Raw genomic sequence first — 21,831 nt, 5'->3', positions numbered from 1 at the left:
TTACTAGAAAAATACATGCTAGTCCCGTGCTGCAAGCTTCACATAGACATTATCTCATTTCTCCTTTTGAGGAAACATTTACAGTTTAATAGAGAATGCCTGTAACTCACAATGCCCTCAAAAACACTAACTAGGATGGAAATAATCAGGCACAGGCACCATTATTTAATTAAAAGGATGATCATCCCAGCATTGTTTATAAAAGCAAAAAAAAAAAAAGAAAGAAAGAAAGAAAGAAAGAATCTAAATATCCAGTAACAGTTGATATTATTAGTTATTGCACCATTAAAATAATGTTTTGGATAAATGTTTATTGGTGCAGAAAAGTACAGTGTCAATGTTTTATTTATTTATTTATTTATTAGGACTTTTTAAATTCATTTTATTTGACAGAGAGAGAGAGAGAACAAGTAGGCAGAGAGGTAGGCAGAGAGAGAGGAGGAAGCAGACTCCCTGCTGAGCAGAGAGCCCAACGAGGGGCTCAATCCCAGGATCCTGGGACCATGACCTAGGCTGAAGGCAGAGGCTTTAATCTGCTGAGCCACCCAGGCTCCCCCAATTCAATGTTTTAACAAGGAAATTACAATTATCCCACTGCTTCAAATATTTGTGTGCATGCAAATACTCATAGAAGGTCTGGAAGAACAACCAAAGTTTCATGGTTTAAAGGATTTAGAGTGTTTTAAAATATGTTCTTTTTTTTGCTTATCTGCATTAGCTGATTCTATAAAATAGATACATTGCTTCCTGGGGGTTAAAGGGTAACTTACTAAAGCTAAATTACATCCCTTCTCTTCCCTCTATGGTAGATTTTGTCAACTGGACAAAAATGTTTATTTCCACAATGTAAATATTTGTTCTACAGCAGAAAGCAGGGCTACTGCTCCAGCTAACTGCAAATCCTCAGGGTGAATAAGTTGATTAGTGGAGGGCAGTGAGAAGAGGGCCCCACCGGTCACTGAGAACACTGCTTTCCAATTCCTACAGCCAAGCTGTGCAGACTTCAGTCAGTCATAAACTCAGTTAGCTGTCAAGTATGGAGAAGGGAGAAGAAAACTAGTAATTGCTGAATATTCATTATGTACGTGAGCACGGGATTATGCACTACATTTTATTAGGTGTGTTTTGTCGGCAAAACAACATTGCTAGCTATTATTATTCCCATTTCACAAATGAGCAAATTAAGGTCTAAGACGATTAAGTAGCCCATCCCCCCATATGCCACTTCACTTTGGCCCCAACAAAGCCAGCTGGTACATGTGTGTAGCCAACAGAGAGGACACTCACTGAGGGCCCAGCTCTGGTGGCCAAGGGGGATTGTGTTTCTGGGCCCTGAGGGTCTGAAATAATTGGAGATGCTGCTCTGGGCAGACTACCAGCCTTGAGGCATTGTACAGTCAGTAGACTTCAATACATCTCAGTCTTTCCACTGAAAAGCTTACCTTCTAGATCTGTAGCTTCAGCCTGAGGCATAGCCTTCATATTTGTAACACATCTAGGGTCTATGGAAATGCTCTCAGAAAACATAAGCTGAGGGGATACTATTTACCTATGAGCTCTCACTATGCCCTGCTACAGCTCACCAGTACCTCCAGAAAAAAAGCCCAAATACTTGTCCAAAGCCTCAAATTTTGCAATTTTCACTAAAGGGACACCTCCAGATCACTTGATTTGGAGGCCATCAAGATCTGTAACTGCAGTCCCATAGGACTGTATATATTTGCCTATCTTAAATGCTCCTGCCTGAGGGTCATATTCCAATCAGGCTGAAACTAGGAGATGACTAAGATCCCTCCCCCTGGAACACTTAAGGTTTTGCTTGGTACACCCTCAACAGCTGGGACCCATCAAAAAAACAACAGGCTGCTTAAACAATCACCAAGATTTGGAAAACAACCAAAAACTAGGCCAAGGTAAAATGATAAGGCTTATCTCCCAAACAGTGCCACTGCTGCAAGACCAGGAGACATAGCTATTATTTCACCTAAAACACAGGAACAGAGGCTCAAGCAAAATGAGGCAAAAGATTAATATGTTCCACATGAAAAAATAAACTAAAAAACAACAGAAAAAAAATTTAATAAAATGGAGGTGAATAATTCACCAGATAAAGAATTCAAAGTAGGGGTGCCTAGGTGGCTCAGGGGGGTAAAGCCTCTGCCTTCGGCTCAGGTCATGATCCCAGGGTCCTGGAATCGAGTCCTGCATGGGGCTCTCTGCACAGCAGGGAGCCTGCTTCCCCCCAACTCTCTGCCTGCCTCTCTGCCTACTTGTGATCTCTGTCTGTCAAAAAAATAAATAAAATTAAAAAAAAAAACAAAAAAAGAATTCAAAGTAATGGTCATTAAAGGTGCTCACCAAACTTGAAGAATGTATGAACACAGTAAGAACTACCACAAAGATACAGAAAATTTTTTAAAAGTACCAAACAGAAGTCACAGAACTGAAGAATACAATAATTAAACTGAAAAATGCAAGAGAAGTTCAACAGCAGAGCAGATGAAACAGAAGACAGAAAGGGGCAGAAAATTTACTTGAATAAAATAATGGCTAAAACTTCCCTAGAAAAAGAAATAGACATTTCAGTCCAGGAAGTCCAGAGAGTTGCAAATAAGATAAACTCAAAAGAGCCATACCAAGTCACATTATAATTTAAATGTCAAAAGTTAAGGATAAGGAGAGAATCTTAAAAACAGCAAGAGAAAATCAACTTGTTACATACAAAGAAACCTCTATAAGACAATCAGCAGTATTTTTAGAAGAAACTGTGTAGGCCAAAGAGTGGCATGATATATTCGAAGTACTGAAAGGAAACACTTCCTACCAAGAATATTCTTTCTGGAAAGGTTATCATTCAGAATTGAGAAGAGATTAAGAGCTTTCCAGACAAACAAAAGCTAAAAGAGTTTATCAGACTTAGAAAAATGTTAAAGGGACTTCTTTAAGCAGAAAAGAAAGGGCACTAATTAATAACAAAAAAATATGAAAGTAAAAATTTCACTTGTAGAAACAAATCTATAGTAAACATAGTATATTAATAACTTATATAGTATGAAGGTTGGAAAAATAGTGAAAATAACTATAACCACAATAAACAGTTAAAGGCTACACAAAATAAAAAGTTGTAAATGTGACATCAAAAACACAAAATATGTCGGAGGGAGTAAAAGTGTAGACTTTTAAAATGCATTCAAACAAATGCTATCCTCTTAACATAGACTTTTACATATAAAGGCAGTAATATATGAGCCTCGTGGTAACCACAAAGCAAAAACATAGTACTGAATAACCCATGGGTCAACAAAGAAATCAAAGAAGAAATGTAAAATAACTTGAGGACAAATGAAATGGAAATAAAACACACTATAATCTATAAGAAGCAGCAAAAACATCTTTTAAGAGGCAAATTTCTAGCAATACAGGCCTACCTGAAGAAACAAGAAAATATTAAATAAACAATCTCATTCTACACCTAAATAAAATAACCCTGTAAATTAGTATAAAGAAGAAACTAATAAAGATCAGAGTGGAAATAAATGAAACAGAGACTAAAAACATAAAATAGAAAAGATCAATGAGGGCACCTGGGTGGCTCAGTGGGTTAAGCTGCTGCCTTCGGCTCAGGTCATGATCTCAGGGTCCTGGGATCAAGTCCCGCATCGGGCTCTCTGCTCAGTAGGGAGCCTGCTTCCCTCTCTCTCTCTCTGCCTGCCTCTCCATCTACTTGTGATTTCTCTCTGTCAAATAAATAAATAAAATCTTTAAAAAAAAAAAAAAAAAAGATCAATGAAACTAAACCAAATTAATAAAATCAATAAACCTTTAGACAGACACACTAAGAAAAATAGAGGGAGGGCTCAAATAAATAAAATCAGAAGTACAAGAGAATAAGTCCCAACTGATACTGAAGAAATAAATACAAAGGATCATAAGAGACTACTATGAACTATATGGCAATAAACTGGACAACCTAGGGGGAAAAATGGATAAATTCCTAGAAACACAGAATCTTCTAAGACTGAATCAGGAAGAAAACAGAAAATCTGGATAGATGGATTACAAGTAAGGAATTTATATCAGTAATCAAAACCTCCCAACAAACAAAAGTCCAGGACCGGACAGCTTCACCAGTGAATTCTACCAAATATTCAAAGAAGATTTAATAGCTATCCTTTTCAAACACCTACAAAACTGAAGAGGCAGGAACAATACCATACTCATTTTATGAGACCAGCACTACCCTGACACCAAAAACAGATGACCAAAAAAAAAAAAAAAAAACAAAAACAAAATTACAGGCCAATATCCCTAATGAACATAGATGTGAAAATCTTCAACAGAATATTACCACATTTGACAATACATTAAAAGGATCATACACCATGATCAAGTAGGATTTCTTCCAGGGATGTAAGGATGGTTAACATCTACAGAACAATGAATGTGACACGTTAACAAAATGAAGAATAAAATTTATTTTTTTTAAATAGGCAGAGGATTTGAATAGACATTTTTCCAAAGAAGACAACGGATGGCCAACAAGCACACAAAAAGATGCTCAACATCACTAATCATGAGGAATTGCAAATTATAACCACAATGAGATATAACCTTGTATCTGACAAAATGGCTATTATCACAACAATAAACATGATGGAAAAGAGCATGAAGTTTCCTCAAAAGCTTAAAAATGAACCACTAGATTAAGCCGCTGCCTTCGGCTCAGGTCATGATCTCGGTATCCTGGGATCGAGACCCGCATCGGGCTCTCTGCTCAGCAGGGAGCCTGCTTCCCCCTCTCTGCCTGACTCTCTGACTACTTGCGATCTCTCTCTGTCAAATAAATAAATAAAATCTTAAAAAAAAAAAAATGAACCACTAGTCACTTATTGAAAGAAAACAACACTAATCCAAAAAGATCTGTGCACTCCATGTTCACTGCAGCATTGTTTACAATAGTCAAGCTACGGAAAGAATCTATGTGTCCATCAGTGGATGAACATATAAAGATGTGCTGCGTATGTGTGTATACTACTCGCCATCAAAAGAAATGAAATCTTGCCATTTATAACAATACAGATGGGTCTCAAGAGTATCATGTTAAGTGAAATAAGTAAGACAGAGAAAGACAAATACAGACTCATTTCACTTATATTTGGAATCTAAAAAACAAAACAAATGAACAAACAAGACTCAGAGATTCAGAGAACAGACTGGTGGTCACAGGATGGAGGGTTTATCTGGGAACAAAATCGATGGAGGTAAGGAGGCACACCTTTCCAGTTATCAAATAAATGTCATGAGAATGCAACACACTAGATGGGGACTACAGTCAGTAATACCGTTATCATGAATTTGAAAGCTGCTAAGAAGGTAAATCTTAAAAGTGTTCATTATATGGAGAATATGTTGTAAATTCTGTATGGGGACAGATGATAAACACACTTAATGTGATCATTTCACAATCTATACAAATACTGAAATATGTTATAAACCAATAATTAGTATAATGTTGTATCTCAATTGTACTTCAACAAAAAGTGGACAAATAAAAAATTAAAAGATTAAGTAACTAACTAGGGGCACCTGGGTGACTCAGCTGGTTAAGTGGTCAACTCTTGATTTTGGCTCAGGTCATGATCTCAGGAACGTGAGATCGCACTCAGTGGGGCATCTGCTAGAGATTCTCTCTCTGTCCCTCCTCCTGCTCGCTTTCACTCTCTAAAATAAATAAATAAATCTTTATAAAAGAGAGAGAGATTAAGTAACTGACTCAAAGTCATACCATAAGTAGGACAGCCAGTATTAGAATCTACATCTCTATCACTGGAGAGCCTGAACCCTTTCTTCTACGCATTGTGGCCCCCACCAAACTCAGCCGACGCACGAACCTGTAACTGTGATCTTAATTACTGAAAGACAATCTCACCTTATTGGCAACAGCATTGACACTTGGCCGGGCATCAAATATAAAGATTTTATGAGACTGGGCATTGGAGTCCATGATAGCTTGAAGGTATTTTTCATCTTCTTTGCTTCTCTTTCCACTCACTCCTACCATGGGCTGGCTACACCGAGTGATAGTGGCTTGACTTTCAGGATGAATCCATGATAAAACCTTAATGGGGGAAAAAATAGTGACATACTCCTTATATATTTCTGTTTATAATTCCTCTCCAAAACATTACTCTACAAAATACTGCTTTCTGATTGGTTCCAAAGCCTAGACACCAAAGTCCATTCTAGGCTGCTATAAAAATCATCACCTTTCTTTCAAGACAACTCTGGCATATGGAAAATTTGGTCTAATCCTTTAATGAGGTATTGATTTATTGGAGTCATGATTATTCAGAAGTCTCTAGAATCAAAATACATTAAAAGAGGGTTAAGTAAACCCCTTAAAGTTTTATTACTAAAGCAAAAGACTGTCCAACTATAAAGTCTTTAGAAGCTATGACTTTTGTACCTAAAATTGAGCTGATCTTTCTAAAACACAGTAATTCATCAAAATTTGTAAAGTTTTCTTCTTTCTAGGATTTAAAGGAAAAGAGCATTTATTGCCATGATTAAATAATACATAATAAAATAAAGAAATAGTGAATAATACAGAGTCAACTTTGTTTTCAAGTTAAGAGTCACAATTCTGTGAAGTTCTCTCCTACCAATGGCAGACTCTCCAGAAACTTCCTTAATCTAAGTCTTTCCTCCAGTTTTAATTTTACTAAATAACTCATTCTCTCAAATCCCCATAAAAGACATGTTGCTGTAGCTATTTTTATTCTGCAACATTTTCCCATTCATTAACCTCAGCGTTACATACAGTACAAAAGCATTTGCAAAGTCGCATCAAAGCTTCACACTTACTGGGATACGGCCCCTTGACCTGAAGGATGCCACTCTTTTCAATTCTTCATCAGGAATATTTGCTGGCACAACCAAGAGGGCAGGGTATGTATCACAAAGTTCATAGCGTTCATTTATCTTTGTTATTCTCCAGCTTTCATTCGGGATTCCCTACATGGGAAATAGAACACAAGGCAAATTACTACCTAAAATATTAAAACCTACTGAAAGAAAGCCATCTTATTTAAACCCCTCTTATCTCCACTACCCATTTCTTAAGTTGCTGGAATAGTTACTGTCTACCTGTAGTGACCAGGCTTTTAGGATGAGCTATTTTAATGTAGGGATCTGTGTTCATTTTGATGCTAAATATATAGAAAGATTTCTTAAATCACTAAATACTGAGAGACTGCTGGGTCTGTGCTAAACATATGCAATAGGAAGGAAGGACACAGTAAGACTGAGAATGTTCTCTGTCTTAAAAACAAAAAGTCTCACTGTAGTTGATTGGATGGTTGATTTTGCTGCCATTCGTCTACATAAAGAAATTTCAGGGAGCAGGTACTCAGTATCCGGCAGAACACCAGACATATATTTATCATTCAACTAATTAAAGTGAATTTTTCCCTTTAAATTATAGTACTAATGGGAATGTTGCTAATCTAACACATATTTGAAAAGTAAGGGAGTAACAGAAGCCAAGAGACAAGAAATACTTCAACTTTTTAAAAATACATCAATTATTAAACTCTCATTTGATCTTCAGTATTAGCTATAACTAGTCTACTACTTCACATAAATGGTATGTGAAGTAGTAGATATGTAAAGAAGTAGATACTTAAAATTTTTCCATCTTTCATTCTACAGAAAATAAAGCCATGAAATTAACTGGAACTAAGAAAATATATATATTTAAAATTGTATAGCCTCCAACAACTCATAAAATCAATCAGAAAAAGAACTGAAAGAAACCAAACTGGTAGTTAAAGAAAAAAATTATTGAGCACCTATTAGGCACCAGTACATGTCAGCAGCCTTTACACACACCCACATGCACATATTATTGTACCCAGGTTTTGTTAACTACATTTGATAGATGAAGAAACAAAGGAGGTAATAAAGAACTCCATGTACATTGCACATCTATCCTTTTTATTTAAAAGTACATTGTTCCTGGAAAAAAAAAAAGAAAGAAAAGGTTGTTATAAAAATCTGAAATGAAAGGGAAGAATGTACTCTTCTTTAAAAGGTATTTCTCAAGTGCCCGCCAGTCACCCAAGAGGGTATTAACATTAAGGAAAGAGAGAAAATTCCCTCCTGGTAATCATAGGGTAAATAGAGTTTCCATGAATTCCGAGCCATGGTCTGGTTCTTTATTGGTGCCTTATACTCTATACCCTATTTAATTAGCCTTGTCCCAACCTGCTTCATATGATATACATAACCCCCTCCCTCTTGCTTTCCTCAACTTTTTTATACAGCAAACAACTGTTTAGGTAAGATCCTTATTTATTTTTAGAAATAAAAGAAAGACTGGATTAAAGGCTTAAAAATATATTTCCATGCAATAGCAAAAAAGTAGAGTGAACTGGCAAATTTATAAAGCTGATACTCAAGCAAAAACCTCAGATACCATCTTTAATTCATCCCTTTGCCTAACCCCCTTACATCCTATCAGTGACCAACTTCTATGATTTTTGTCCATCTAAAAGTGCCAAAAGAAAACTCTGCTCACTATCATCCACCCTCAATGCAACTTGCCTAATTCAAGCCATTACCAAATCTCTCCTGTCCCTCTGCAATCCATTCTCCATGCTGTCTCTATAATACTCGCTTAAGAAGCAAATTATCATGCCGTTCCTCTAAGAACTATCAGTGGTTACCTAGTCCTTTTCACATGAAGCATAACTCCTTCATGAGAAGTGATGTCACCAAGATGACAACATAGGTGTTTCTGACTTTGTTTCCCCTCACAAGCACAACTGACAACTATTCCAGAACAAGACAGCACTGAGTGAATCCTCGAACATGGGACTGAAGCAGCTCCTGCACTTCAGAGACCCAGAAAGACTGCATTAGAAGGGTAATATCCCTCCCCTCCAGGCCAGCCCAGCACCACACAGAGAGGTGTTCCCTAAGCCAAGGGAGACAACCAGCTCCTCACCAGCACTCTGGGTCACCTTGTTGGAGCCACTACACTGATCTTGCCGCCCAGGAACAGCAGGGGAATCTGTGGGGCTCAAACACTAGGAATCTGACTGTGATGGAGAAGTGGGGAAGGGCTTATAGAACCAGCACATGGATCTTGACAAACTGATTGATACATCCTGGGGTGAAGGAGGAACCTGTATGGGTGGTTTTGCTCACCTGCAGACCAGAGTCAGGGACGCACACACTCTGACCAGGGAACTCAGGAGGGTCCAGAACTCCCTAATTTGGACCCTCAAATGAGGAGTTTTGCCAGCCCTAGAGTTCAGTGTGTGCACCCCCAAGCCAGAAGCTAAATCATTGCCCCACACACTGCAAAGTGCCTTACCACCCCATCTGACCATAAGGACTGGCAAAAACTGGAAGCAGTGTGGACTGGCAGCACTCAAGCAGGGAGACAGGAGAGAAGAGCTGACTGTCCCTGGAGCAAAGCAAGTCCTAGGAATGCAGTGTTCCCAAACAGGGGAATTAATTCTTAGCTGGGGCTGAGGGTAGTTCCAGGCCCTTCCCAACCGCTGAGCCGGCTTGCGAAATGGAGAATAACTAGGGAGGCCCTGCCCCTCTCACCAAGGCAAGGAAGCTAAAACACAGACCAACCAGTTGTAGATGGAGTGTGTCTTCTAGCCCCATCTGACCAGAAATGGCTGGCAACAACTCATGGTAGCACTGTACTCCAATGGTACTCAGGCCAAGAAGTGGACAGATAGCCAAGACTTTACAGAACAAAGCTAGTGGCTCTGTTTGGTCGGGAACTTGAGATCTAAATCATCTTGAGTCAATACAGCAAAGAGTTTTACTGGCTTTAGAGCTGTTTTTCCTGCTGCACTCAAGAAGGGAACCTAACTCACTGTCCTGCTCATTGCTGAATCTAGCTCTCAGCTTGTCTGGCCGGGGACCCTAACTAGGGAACACAAGAAGCTCCATAGCCCATGAAACAGCCCTATGTACAGTGATATGTGAACAGAGCACACAGCCTGTGGCCTCTCCAGGGTGCAGAGTAAAACCAGTGGCCTTGCTCGACCAGGGAATTCAGTGACAGGCCTAATTTGGGTCCCCAAACAATGAGGCCTGGGTCCCATCATGCTGTCCTGCCATTAAGAGCCCTGTCTACAACTGAACACAGTACCCAGTCCCAGCAATCTAGTACATCTGACCTGACCGGAGAATCCAGGTTACTGTAGGGCCCATCCTACACCCTCACTTGGATAGGGAACCAAGCCAGCAATCCCATTCAACTGCTCTCCACCAGTAGCACACCCTTCCCAATCTCTGTCCTCTGAGTTCAAACAGTTGCCTTGCCCCAAAACAGACTATAATAAAAGGCCCCGCCTGCCAAAGGACAGTACCCACAGACATTCCCAGACACCCAAACAGAACTGATTAGTGAAGAATGGTCTCTGCCAAAGAAAACCTATAAATTCTGGAAGAAATGCCCAATCATTCAAATGTGCAGATACCAACATAAGGAATCAAGAATCATGAAAAATCAGGTAAATATGATACCACCAAAGGAAACTAACAAAGCTCCAATAATGGACCCTAAAGAAATAGAAATATATGAAGTATCAGGCAAAGAATTCAGAATAATCCTCTTAATGAATTTTAATGAGCTGTAAGAACACACAATTAAAATTAGGAAAATAATGATGAGCAAAACAAGAAGTTCCACAAGAAAATACCAAGCATAAAAAAAAACAAAACAAACAAAACCCGAGAAATCCTAGAGTGGAAAAATACAGTAACTGAGTTGAAGAATTCAACAGTTTCAAAAACAGACTCAAGGGGCACTTGGGTGGCTCAGGGAGGTAAAGCCTCTGCCTTTGGCTCAGGTCATGATCCCAGGGTCCTGGAATCGAGTCCCACATTGGGTTCTCTGCTCGGCAGGGAGGCTGCTTCCCCCCAACTCTCTGCCTGCCTCTCTACCTACTTGTGATCTCTGTCAAATAAATAAATAAAATATTAAAATAAATAAATAAATAAAATCTTTTTAAAAAAACAGATTCGACCATACAAAATAATCAGGGACTTGGAGGATAAGTATTAGAAATTAACCAGTCAGAGATGCCTGGTTGGCTCAGTCAGTTAAGCATCTCCCTCAGCTGAGGTCATGATCCCAGGGTCCTAGGATTGAGTCCTGCATCAGGATTTTTTTTTTTAAGATTTTATTTATTTATTTGATAAAGAGTGAGTACAAGTAGGCAGAGCAGCAGGCAGAGGGAGAGAGAGGGAGAAGCAGCTCCCCACTGAGCAGGGAGCCCGATGTGGGGCTCGATCCCAGGACCCTGGGATCATGACCTGAGCCGAAGGCAGAGGCTTTCACCCACGGAGCCACCCAGGCGCCCCCTGCATCGGGATCTTGCTCAGTGGGAAGCCTGCTTCTCCCTCTGTCTACAGCTCTCCTTGCTTGTGCTCTCTCACTCTCTCTCTCTGCCATATAAATAAAATCTTGAAAAAAAAAAAAAGCAATCAGAATAACAAAAAGAAAAAAAAAAAGAATGAAAACAATGATGAAGAAAGCCTACATGAATTATGGGACATAACGTAAAGAAACAATATTCACATTATGCGAATTCCAGAAGAAAAGAAAGAGAATGAGATAGAAAGTATGTTTAAAACGATGACTCAAAATGCCCTGAGTCTAGTAAAAGAAAGGGACATCCAGATCCATAAGGTCCACAGCACCCCAAATATGTTGAATTTAAAGAGGGATACACTGAGACACATTACAATTAACATCATAAGTCAGGGCACCTGGATGGCTCAGTCAGTCAAGCAGCTGCCTTCAGTTCAGGTCAGGATCCCACAGTGCTGGGATCAAGCCCTGCATCCAGCTCCTTGCTCAGCGGGGAGCCTGCTTCTCCCTCTCCCTCTGTCTCCCTCTGCTTGCTGCTCCCCCTGCTTGTGCACACACACTCTCTCTCACTCCCTCTCTCTCTGTCAAATAACTAAATAAAGAAACCTAAAAAGCAAAACAAACAAACAAAAAATAACCATCAAAAGTCAAAGAATTTTAAGAGCAACAAGAATGGGCTTTCTTTCAAGGGTAACTCTGTAAGAATACTGGCAGATTTCTCAACAGAAATATTTTAGGCCAGAGAGAATGGGAAGGCATACTCAAAATAGTCAAAGAAAATAACTAAGCCAAGAATTCTATAGCCAGCGAAACTGTCTCTCTGAACTGAAGGAAGGGTAGACTTTCCCAAACAAAAGTAGAGGGAGTTCATTATTACCAGATCTACCTTATAAGAAATGCTAAATACTTGAGTACAAGTGAAAGAATGCTACTTAGCATCATAAAAACACAGAAAGGTAGTATAAACCTCATTGGTAACAATCAGTTTAATTCTGCAATACAGTAGCAGTGGCATGTAATTCACCTACAACTCTAGTTGGCAAGTTAAAAAAACAACATAGTAGGGGCACCTGATTGGCTCAGTGGGTTAAAGCCTCTGCCTTCGGCTCAGGTCATGATCTCAGGGTCCTGGGATTGAGCCCCACATCGGGCTCTCTGCTTGGTTGGGGAGCCTGCTTCCCCCTCTCTCTCTGCCTGCCTCTCTGCCTACTTGTGATCTCTCTCTCTATCAAATAAATAAATAAAATCTTAAAAAAAATAGTAAAAATAACCATAACTAAAATAATCTGGTTATTAGTTATACAATATAAAAAACATGTAATTTATAACAGCAATAACCTAAAAGTAAAGGGGAACAGCAGTAAAAATATAAAGTTTATAAGCTCTATTGACATTAACGTGTTATCAGTTTAAAAGTGGGGTGTTCTAAGTGCAAGATATTTATGTAACCTTATGGTAACCACATGGAAAATTCTGTAGTAATTACAAAAAACATGATAAAGAAGTCAAAGTGTACTGATACAAAAAGACATCAAAATATACACGCACAAAGAGAGCAGGATAAGAAATAAGGAACAATGATTCTACAAAACAACCAGAATTGATTTGTTAATTAATTAACAAAGTGGCAACAGTAAGTCCTACTAATAATTACTCTAAACATAAACCAACTAAATTCTCCAATTAAAAGATGCAATATGGCAAAATGGATAAAAAAAAATAAGATCCAACCATATGCTGCCAATAAGAGACTCACTTTGGCCTCGAAGACTCACATAGACTGGGAATGAAAAGATGGAAAAAGACAATCCAGGCAAATGATAAACAGAAAAAGGAGGGTTATCTACACTGAGCAAAATAGATTTTAAACAATAATAGTATAGAGAGAATAAGAAAGCCATGATATAATGAGGAAAAGGACAATACATTAATAAGTTAAAGCAACTATAAATATTTGTGTGCTCAACTTTGGAGGTCCTAAACATATAAAGCAAAAACTAACAGCAAAAGTAAAAATAAAGAGTAATATAGTAATAGTTCTGGATGTCAATACCCCATTGTCAATAACAGACAGATAATCCAAACAGAAAATCATTAAGAAATCAATACATGGATTTGAGCACTATGGTCAAAATAGACCTAACAGGTTCCTAGAGAACACTCTATCCAACAGCAGCAGAATACACATTCTTCTGAAGTATACATGGAACACTTTCTACTATAGGCCACATGTCAGGGCTCAGCAAATTCAAGAAGACTAAAACCATACTAGGTATCTTCTCTGTCTATAATGGCCTAAAACCAGAAATCACTAACAGGAAAAAACTGAAAAAAAATCACAAAGAAATTAAACAACATTCTCCTGAATAACCAACAACAACCATTTGGTCAGAAAACAAATTAAAGGAGAAATAAAATTTGTACAAACAGACATGGAAATACAACATACCAGAACTTGTAGGGTGTTTCAGAAGCACTTCTAAAAGGGAAGTTAGAGCAATAAATGCCTACATTAAGATGCAAGAAAAATCTGGGGCACCTGGATAGCACAGTTGGTTAGGCATCCAACTCTTGGGTTTTTGCTCAGGTTGTGATCTCAGGGTTGTTGAGTTTGAACCCTGTGTCGGGCTCCACGCTCAACATGGAGTCTGCTTGGGATTCTCTCTCTCTCCCTCTCCCTCTGCCCTTCCCCAACCCCTCTCTCTAATAAATAAAATCTTTTTTTTTTTAGGCAAGAAAAATCCCAAATTAACAACGTAAGTGCATATCTTAACTAAAAGAAGAACAAACTGAGTCCAAAGTTACCAGAAGAAAGGAAACAATAAAGACTAGAGTGGAAATAAATAAAACAGAAAAGAAGGGGGGGAGGGGAATTAAACAAACTAAGAGTTCATTCCCTGAAAAGATAAATAAAGTTGGCAAACTCTTAGACTAACCGAGTTAAAAAGAGAAAGGGTCTAAATCAACAAAATTATAAATGAAAAAGGAAACATTACAACTGTTAATACAGAAATTCAAATACTTTTAAACTGTATATCTAATAAGGGGTTAATATCCAAAATATATAAAGAACTCATGCAACACGGCAGCAAAAACCAAATCATGATGTTGTATACCTGAAACTGATATAACACAGTATGGCAGCTATACTCAAAAAAAAAAAAAAAAAAAAGAAAAATTAATGGTCAAAGGACCTGAATGAACATTTCTTCAAAAAAGAAATATGAAAGGCCAATAGACACATGAAAAGATTCTCAATATAGTCATTAAGTAAATGCAAATTAAAACCACAATGAGATCTCATCTCAGACCTGTCAGAATGGCCATCATAAAATAAGAAATAAAAATAAATTTAAAAAATAGAGAGATGACAGAAGCGGGTGTAGATGGAGAAAGAAAACCCTGTGGGTGCAGCTGTAAACTGGTTCAGCTGCTATGGAAAACGGTGTGAGGATGCTCAGAAAATCAAACCCAGAACTACAGTATTATAACAACTCCACTTCTGCAGATATATAAGGAAATGAAAACAGTAACTGGAAAAGATACCTGCACTGCCCATAACCAGGACAGCATTGTTTACAACAGCCAAGACATGGACATAAGTGTCCACTGGTGGAGGAATGGATAATGTGATATTATTCAGCCATGAAAACCAAGCAAATCTTAACCATTTGCAACAACACAGGAGGATCTGGAGGGTAGTATGCTTAGTGAAATAAGTCAGAGAGAAAAAGACAAATACTATATGATATGCAGAATGTTAAAAAAAAATAAAAAACAACTCACAGAAATTGACAGAAAAAGAACAGACTTGTGGTTAGGGGAGAGAAAACTGGAGGAAAGTGGTCAGGTGGCAGAAAGGTACAAACTTCCATTATAAGAGAAGTAACTGCTTGGGACATCATGGACAACATGATGACTACAGCTCACACTGCTGTATGATACACAGGAAAGCTGCTGAGAGCAAATCCTATGCATTCCCCTCAAAAGGAGAAAATGGTTTCCTTTTCTTCTTTGTTTTTATTCTGTCTATATGAAAAGATGGATGTTAGCTGAACCTATTCTGGCAATCATTTCACAACACATGCAAATCAAACCATCATGTCATGTACCTTAAACTTACACAGTGACGTATGCCAATTATTTCTCAATAAAACTGTGAAAGAAACTCCTTTATGGACTTAGCAAAACCCAGCCCTTCACACTTCAGCTTTCCCCAGTCTGATCTCTTGCCACTCCAGTCTTTAGTCAAGCCTATACCAATACTTTCAGTTCCCAAAGGGCTTCATATTCTCTCACTGGAGTACCTTGCTTTACCTGTCACTGTATTTATTGCTGTGTATTTTAATTATCAGCTTACCTCTTTGAATCCTCCACTAAGTATAGGCTCTTTGGAAGTCAGGATTGTGTCTTCTAGTTTCATAGACTTAGCCACTAGTATATATAGTGCCAGATAAATTGGATGGATGGATGGATGAGTGAAGGAAGGAATGATTAATGACTAAATCAATGACCCGCAAGGAAGCCTTCACAAAAAGCGACAGTAGTTTCTCAAGTTTTCTTAGGCAACATGGAGTCAGAGCTAAGACTGCCAGATCACCCAAGAGGCATACCTCACCTGAGATCCTGATGAACCATCCCCAACCCAGGGAGTACTCTAATCTCTCAATCCCTTCTCATATCCTTGAAAAATCACTCTCACGGAGAACCACTATTACCCGTGGGACTGTGTCACATTCTCCAGGAAACTGGCAGGGTGGGGGTAGAACCACTGACTTAAGTTACACTAATGCTGTTGTGTTCCTATTCTTAGATAAGGTGGTATACTGACCTCCACTGAAGGAACTGCCTTCCAAACCGACAAGTGGAGTTGACCAGTCAGCACACACTCTTTGTAGACAGTACTAAAGACATCTGACAGCTACTGATCCTTGGCATACATTTTTATAATCTCCCTGCAAATCACTGTCCTTCAGTTAATGTATCTGTTTGTCAGAGTCAAGTTACAACCCAATTAACTGGATGATAGCTTTCCTTAGTTATTCACATTCCAATGCTGAGAATAAATTCTGTTTTCCTTGACTGGACTTGAGTGTTTTCCAAATTTGCTAAGCAATACATCTATCTACCCTGTGACTAAATATTTTTGCAGAAGACCATGTTCATTTCCTTAAGACTGATTTTCACTGTTTCAAGCAACTTGATGATTTTTCTTGATCTTATCCACAAATTTCAAGAGTCCTCTGTATAATCACTATATGTATGCATCAAGAATAAATTCAAGAAACATCCTCTTACATAAAAAATTTAAATAGTTATTAATAATTTTGTGCATTAAAAATAACACATGATTAGCAATATAATGTACAGGTCTACAGAATTAATGTGACTTTCCTTTCGTGTTTTAGTGGCTACACACAATGAATCTCACCACCAGTCATGATTTCCGTTTTTAGAGCTCTACAAAATAATATAAACAGTAATAATCACTTGGATAGATTTCTTTGGTTAATAAAATACCTTCCCGTATATTACTAATCCTTCAAACATTCCTATAAAGCAGTTCCTATGACCGTGTAAAAAAATAAAAGCACTGTGACATAATGACTCATTCAAGAACACATACCTAAGATTGAGAACTAAGTAAGAGCTAAAGATATGACTCAAACTCAGTCTTCTAAATGCTCTGGAATTTTTGGTAAGAGTTGCACAACTTTGTGCATATGTTAAAAGCCAGTGGACTGTACATTAAAGTGATACATTTTATGGTACATGAATTACACCTCGACCTAAAAGAAAAAAAAGAATAGGCAGGTCTGTATGTTCTGAGATGGTATGTATCCTCCAAAACACATTAAATGAAAAAGAAGGCATAAAATCTCTGAAAGCATACATAGGTAACCAACAACATTATTTCCTTAAGAAAGAGGAACTGGTGTGGCTGGGGGCAAGGTTGTCCTGGAAGGGAAACCTACTTTTCAACTCAAATTCAACTTCTAAATTTTATGCAGAGTGCAAGTGTCACCACTTTTAATTTTAATTGAAAAGAAAAAAAGGAATAATCTGATGCATTATCTTTAGACTTAAGGTTTATATTAAAAGATTACCTTCATTTTCTTCTGTAATAAACTTAATATACATCAAAATCCACCCCTGAACCTGAGTCTTCCAACCACAAGAAATACACAGTTCTCTACACTATACTTCAATTTAGTTGCATCAGAGACAAAGTGTCTAGCTTTGCTGGAAAAAAAGTCAAAATTTCATCTAGTAAATCAAAGACCATAAAGCATCTGCATTACTTCATATAGAGTCAATGCTCTATTCTGACAGCCACATTTCCTAATCTCTTAATTCTCCTTCTATAGGGGTATAGTTGGGGGGGAGGGGTTGCTCTTTGTTGTTGTTGTTGTTTAAGATTTTATTTATTTATTTGACAGAGAGAGATCACAAATAGGCAGAGAAAGAGGCAGAAGCGGGGCTCAAACCCAGGACCCTAAGATCCATGACCTGAGCCGAAGGTAGACACTTAACCATCTGAGCCACCCAGGCACTCCAGGGGTATAGCTGTTTATTTACTCTTTAACTTACTCTCTTTTCCATAATAACTTATTTCTTTTAAGTTCTATGTTGATGGTAATTTTTGCCTAGATTCCTAGAGAATATTTCTCATCTTAACAATTCTCAGGACATGGTCAGATCTTCTGATTGCTTTTCCACCTAATTCTGACACTTGCTTTTTGAATTAGCAAAAATCTTGCAATGTTAACTTGTAGACTCATGATTTCTAGTTGATTCACTTATTGAATATTCTGCCTCATATTTTGCCAATCTGATGGCTTTATAACTGACTAAGAAATTTTATTTTACTGACTACATGCTATTGAGCAACAAATGATACTTCAAACCATTTGGGTATCTTTAGTTCTCTGGTAGTGGATTTTTACTCTTCCTTGCTTTGTAAAACAAACTTAAATAAATTAGAAGCTCTATAATTCAAACACAATGTCTGAAATCTAAATACAAAAATCAAAGCTTATTTTCATATCTGAATTCTAGAGTAACCTGGATCTCAAATCTAATGATTACCAAAGAAACAACCAATGTGTCCTAACTTAAATTCTCAAGAAAGCAGACTGAACATGCAGATCATTCAAGACTATTTTAGGCAGAGTTTAAATATTCATTAAAGGGCTCTGGGAAGTGGTGTCCTGAGGATGACAGACTGTCACACAGATTTCCAGACTGAACTCTGCTTTAATCTCTTACTGTGGTATATCATGCTGATAGGTTTCTCATAGTAAACCAACCGACTTTAGTCATGATGTATTATCTCTTTGGTATACTATCAGATTTGATTTGATAACATTTTATGTAGAAGTGTGTCCTCTCTGAAGATCTAAAACTTTCAAAATTTCATGGGGGGATATGTTATAAGCAGAACTACTATGAAATTTTTTCAGAATTATATTATAGGATCTCCAAAAGAGAAAAAGGTGCGTGAATAATGTTGAATGGTACATAAGAATATTAAAATGTAAATATATTTACCATTTAATTTTTATCAATATTAAACATTTTTAGAAGCTGATTTACTTATTATTTCTTAGATAAGTAAATTAATAAAAGATCACTAAAACAGTCTCAAACAGTTTAGAGAAACTGAAAGGTAGACAAAGAATCAAGATTAGCCTTCATTAAAACAACACGACCCACACAACTATATAAAGATATATACCTCTACCCTTAAGTTTTTTGTTGTAATGAAAATAATGCAAAATATTAAAACTGAAAGAATAAAAGTACATACCTGTCTTCTATACTCTAAAAGAGAGTCATAGAGCTTCCACCCATTTTCAGGGAATACTTCTTTATACTCAAAAGCAAAAAGAGGCTACAAAACAGCAAACAGAATTAATAGCTACAAAAAGACATTTCAGAGGGTCATGAATCAGAAATGAATCCTTATCATACCCAAAGTTTTCATTCACTCGTCTGCAAGGATATTTTGTATGGTGTCCTTTTTTTTTCCATATTGTTGTTTTGGCTCTTGCTTTATAATTTTGAAAATGTATTGTTTTGTTTTGTTTTCATATTTTTCAAACACATAGGAAAGCACAGAGGCCCACCACCAAGATGTATCAAATGCTAACATATCACCATATTTCCTTCAGATATAAGCTATTTAAGTTACAAAAGACATCTTCTGATAAAATTAAGTAGTTTGACATCACAGATGTCAGCAGTTAAGCAGCTGAAGTTAATGCTACATTTTCTAAAACATACTGAATAAACATATTGTTTTTTGGTATGTGATCAGTGTACCAAAAAAGAAAATCTAATTTATCATCTTTGTAGACAGAAGGACAGAAACAACTATGGTGAAAAACATTCAAACAAGAATCAAAAAGCAAATTCTGATTACAAATGTTACTCCCTACTAGCTGTACCCTTGAGTTACTTACCTGCCCCTGGTTTCAACTCTAAAATAGGGATAAATAATATTTACCACCACGGGATATTATAAAATATTAATTAGATTATATAACATTAATGAGGGGGCACCACTGCTAGCAGGTAGCAGGAACTCCGCTAAGATTTGCTCACTCTTTCCTCTAAAATTGCTAGACTTAACTCTCAGCTCCTAATTAAAAAGATTTCAAATAAATAAATAAAATCTTTTTAAAAAATAATAAAAAGGAGATTTCAAATCCTAATGAAGACTACAGACAGCTTTTCATCGTGGGAACACCCTCTATAGAAAGATCATATAATTATAGAACATCAGCAAGCAGGAATGGACCTCAGAAATCTGCTAGCTCAGCCTCCTCATTTCATACCTAAAAGAAACTGCTCCAAGAGGTTAGATTAAACTTAAATTATGCATCTGGTTTAATCACAAAGTAGGATCACAAATGTAGATTCTAGGTAGCCTAGACAAGTTTCTTTACACTACACCAAGAATTACAATACACATTTTTCAAAGACAAAAAACATCTTACCAGGTTATTAGAGACAGGAAAAGCATATTTCATTAGATTCTCAAAGATGGATCTTCTTGTTCGCCCCTCAGGTTTATGAGCAAACCGTAAATTCCGAATATCCTAGAAAAGATTTATGATCCAAGTCATCGATCCCCGTTCACCTTTTATTTAATGAACACATAAGGATAACTCAGAACTACCTTGTAGAATATTAAGATCTGTGAATGTGGGATACGAAAATAAGACAACTCCTAGAGGAAGGGAAATCACAATGTCTAATTGGAAAGAAAAAAAGGCACTCTAATACAAGGCAAAATTCAGAGGACAAAAATTTTATTTCTGCTTATTTACTCACAACAGGCCAGTAAAGGAGATACCACCTGATAAGAGATACTGTATCTGAAGCTCACTATCATGACTGGTAGATACACAGCTCGGTGTGTATCCTTTCCCTGTGAAAGCCCATTTTTTGTCATGGATTTCCCTATTAAAAACCTAATTAGCTCTTGTTATATTTCATAAGTGCCCTTGTTCCCATCATGCCTGGTGATAACTTTCCTATTTACGATCCCTTCTCAGGGCTCATTTTCACTGGATCTTCTACGTTTTCTGCTACTGGACTGATAGAATCAAACTGTACATAAATCTCTTCCTCTTCTCCAGGTCCAAGCTCTTCAAACACCTCCTGGCAGATAAACTCCCAAATGTTTGGTTGATGTCATCCTGCCTCTACAGTCAGATCTAAAGTCCCAGGCTCCCTTTTGTTATTCGTCCTCAAGCAATTTTCTATGCTCAGTCTCAATATAGATATTCATGTTCTGGTTTACTGACATCTTAACTGCACTAAGAAAAACTTGGGGATTAAAAATAATTTCAAGAGGGGAGCCTGGGTGGCTCAGTGAGTTAAAGCCTCTGCCGTCGGCTCAGGTCATGATCCCAGAGTCCTGGGATTGAGCCCTACATCGGGGTCTCCGCTCAGCAGGGAATCTGCCTCCCCCTCTCTCTCTGCCTGCCTCTCTGCCTACTTATGATCTCTGTCTGTCAAATAAATAAATAAAAATCTTCTAAAAAAATAATTTCAAGACTACCCATTTTATCTAAGTGTTTTAATCTAAGCAGAATTCAAAATAGCTTTATTATATTTATTCTATAAAACTGAATACAGGAACACTGCACCAGAGAGCCTGCTCCCCCCTCTCTGTCTGCCTCTCTGCCTACTTGTAATCTCCCTACCAAATAAATAAATAAAATCTTAAAAAAAAAAAAAAAGAAAGAAAAAAAGTAACTTGAAATTTATGCATGTGCTGTTGCTTTTACGTTTGGCACTGGCAGAAAAGCAGGGAAAAAAAAAAACAAAAGGATTTCTAGAACTGAAATGTGCACAGGTATTAATCAGGCCATAAGGAGAGCAGCTACCAACTGAAATGGCACCAGAGATGAAAT

General features: G+C 37.4%; 1 protein-coding gene across 3 annotated transcripts in view; it reads right to left on the bottom strand.

The window, feature by feature from the left end:
• The window catches only part of MTMR2 (myotubularin related protein 2), a 122,853-nt gene that overhangs the window by 26,743 nt on the left and 74,279 nt on the right, over positions 1-21,831 (bottom strand). For all 3 annotated transcript variants that reach the window (XM_059185906.1, XM_059185914.1, XM_059185924.1), the window contains 4 exons: positions 20,407-20,508; positions 19,215-19,298; positions 6,865-7,014; positions 5,930-6,118 (listed from right to left, as the gene is read on the bottom strand). In XM_059185906.1, the coding sequence (XP_059041889.1) occupies positions 5,930-6,118; positions 6,865-7,014; positions 19,215-19,298; positions 20,407-20,508 (525 nt within the window). The remainder of the gene's footprint in view (positions 1-5,929; positions 6,119-6,864; positions 7,015-19,214; positions 19,299-20,406; positions 20,509-21,831) is intronic.

Source organism: Mustela lutreola, chromosome 1 (assembly GCF_030435805.1).
Source record: "Mustela lutreola isolate mMusLut2 chromosome 1, mMusLut2.pri, whole genome shotgun sequence".
NCBI lineage: Eukaryota > Metazoa > Chordata > Mammalia > Carnivora > Mustelidae > Mustela > Mustela lutreola.
The sequence above is the reverse complement of the archived record's forward strand: the minus strand, read 5'-3'. Positions and strand labels throughout refer to the sequence as shown.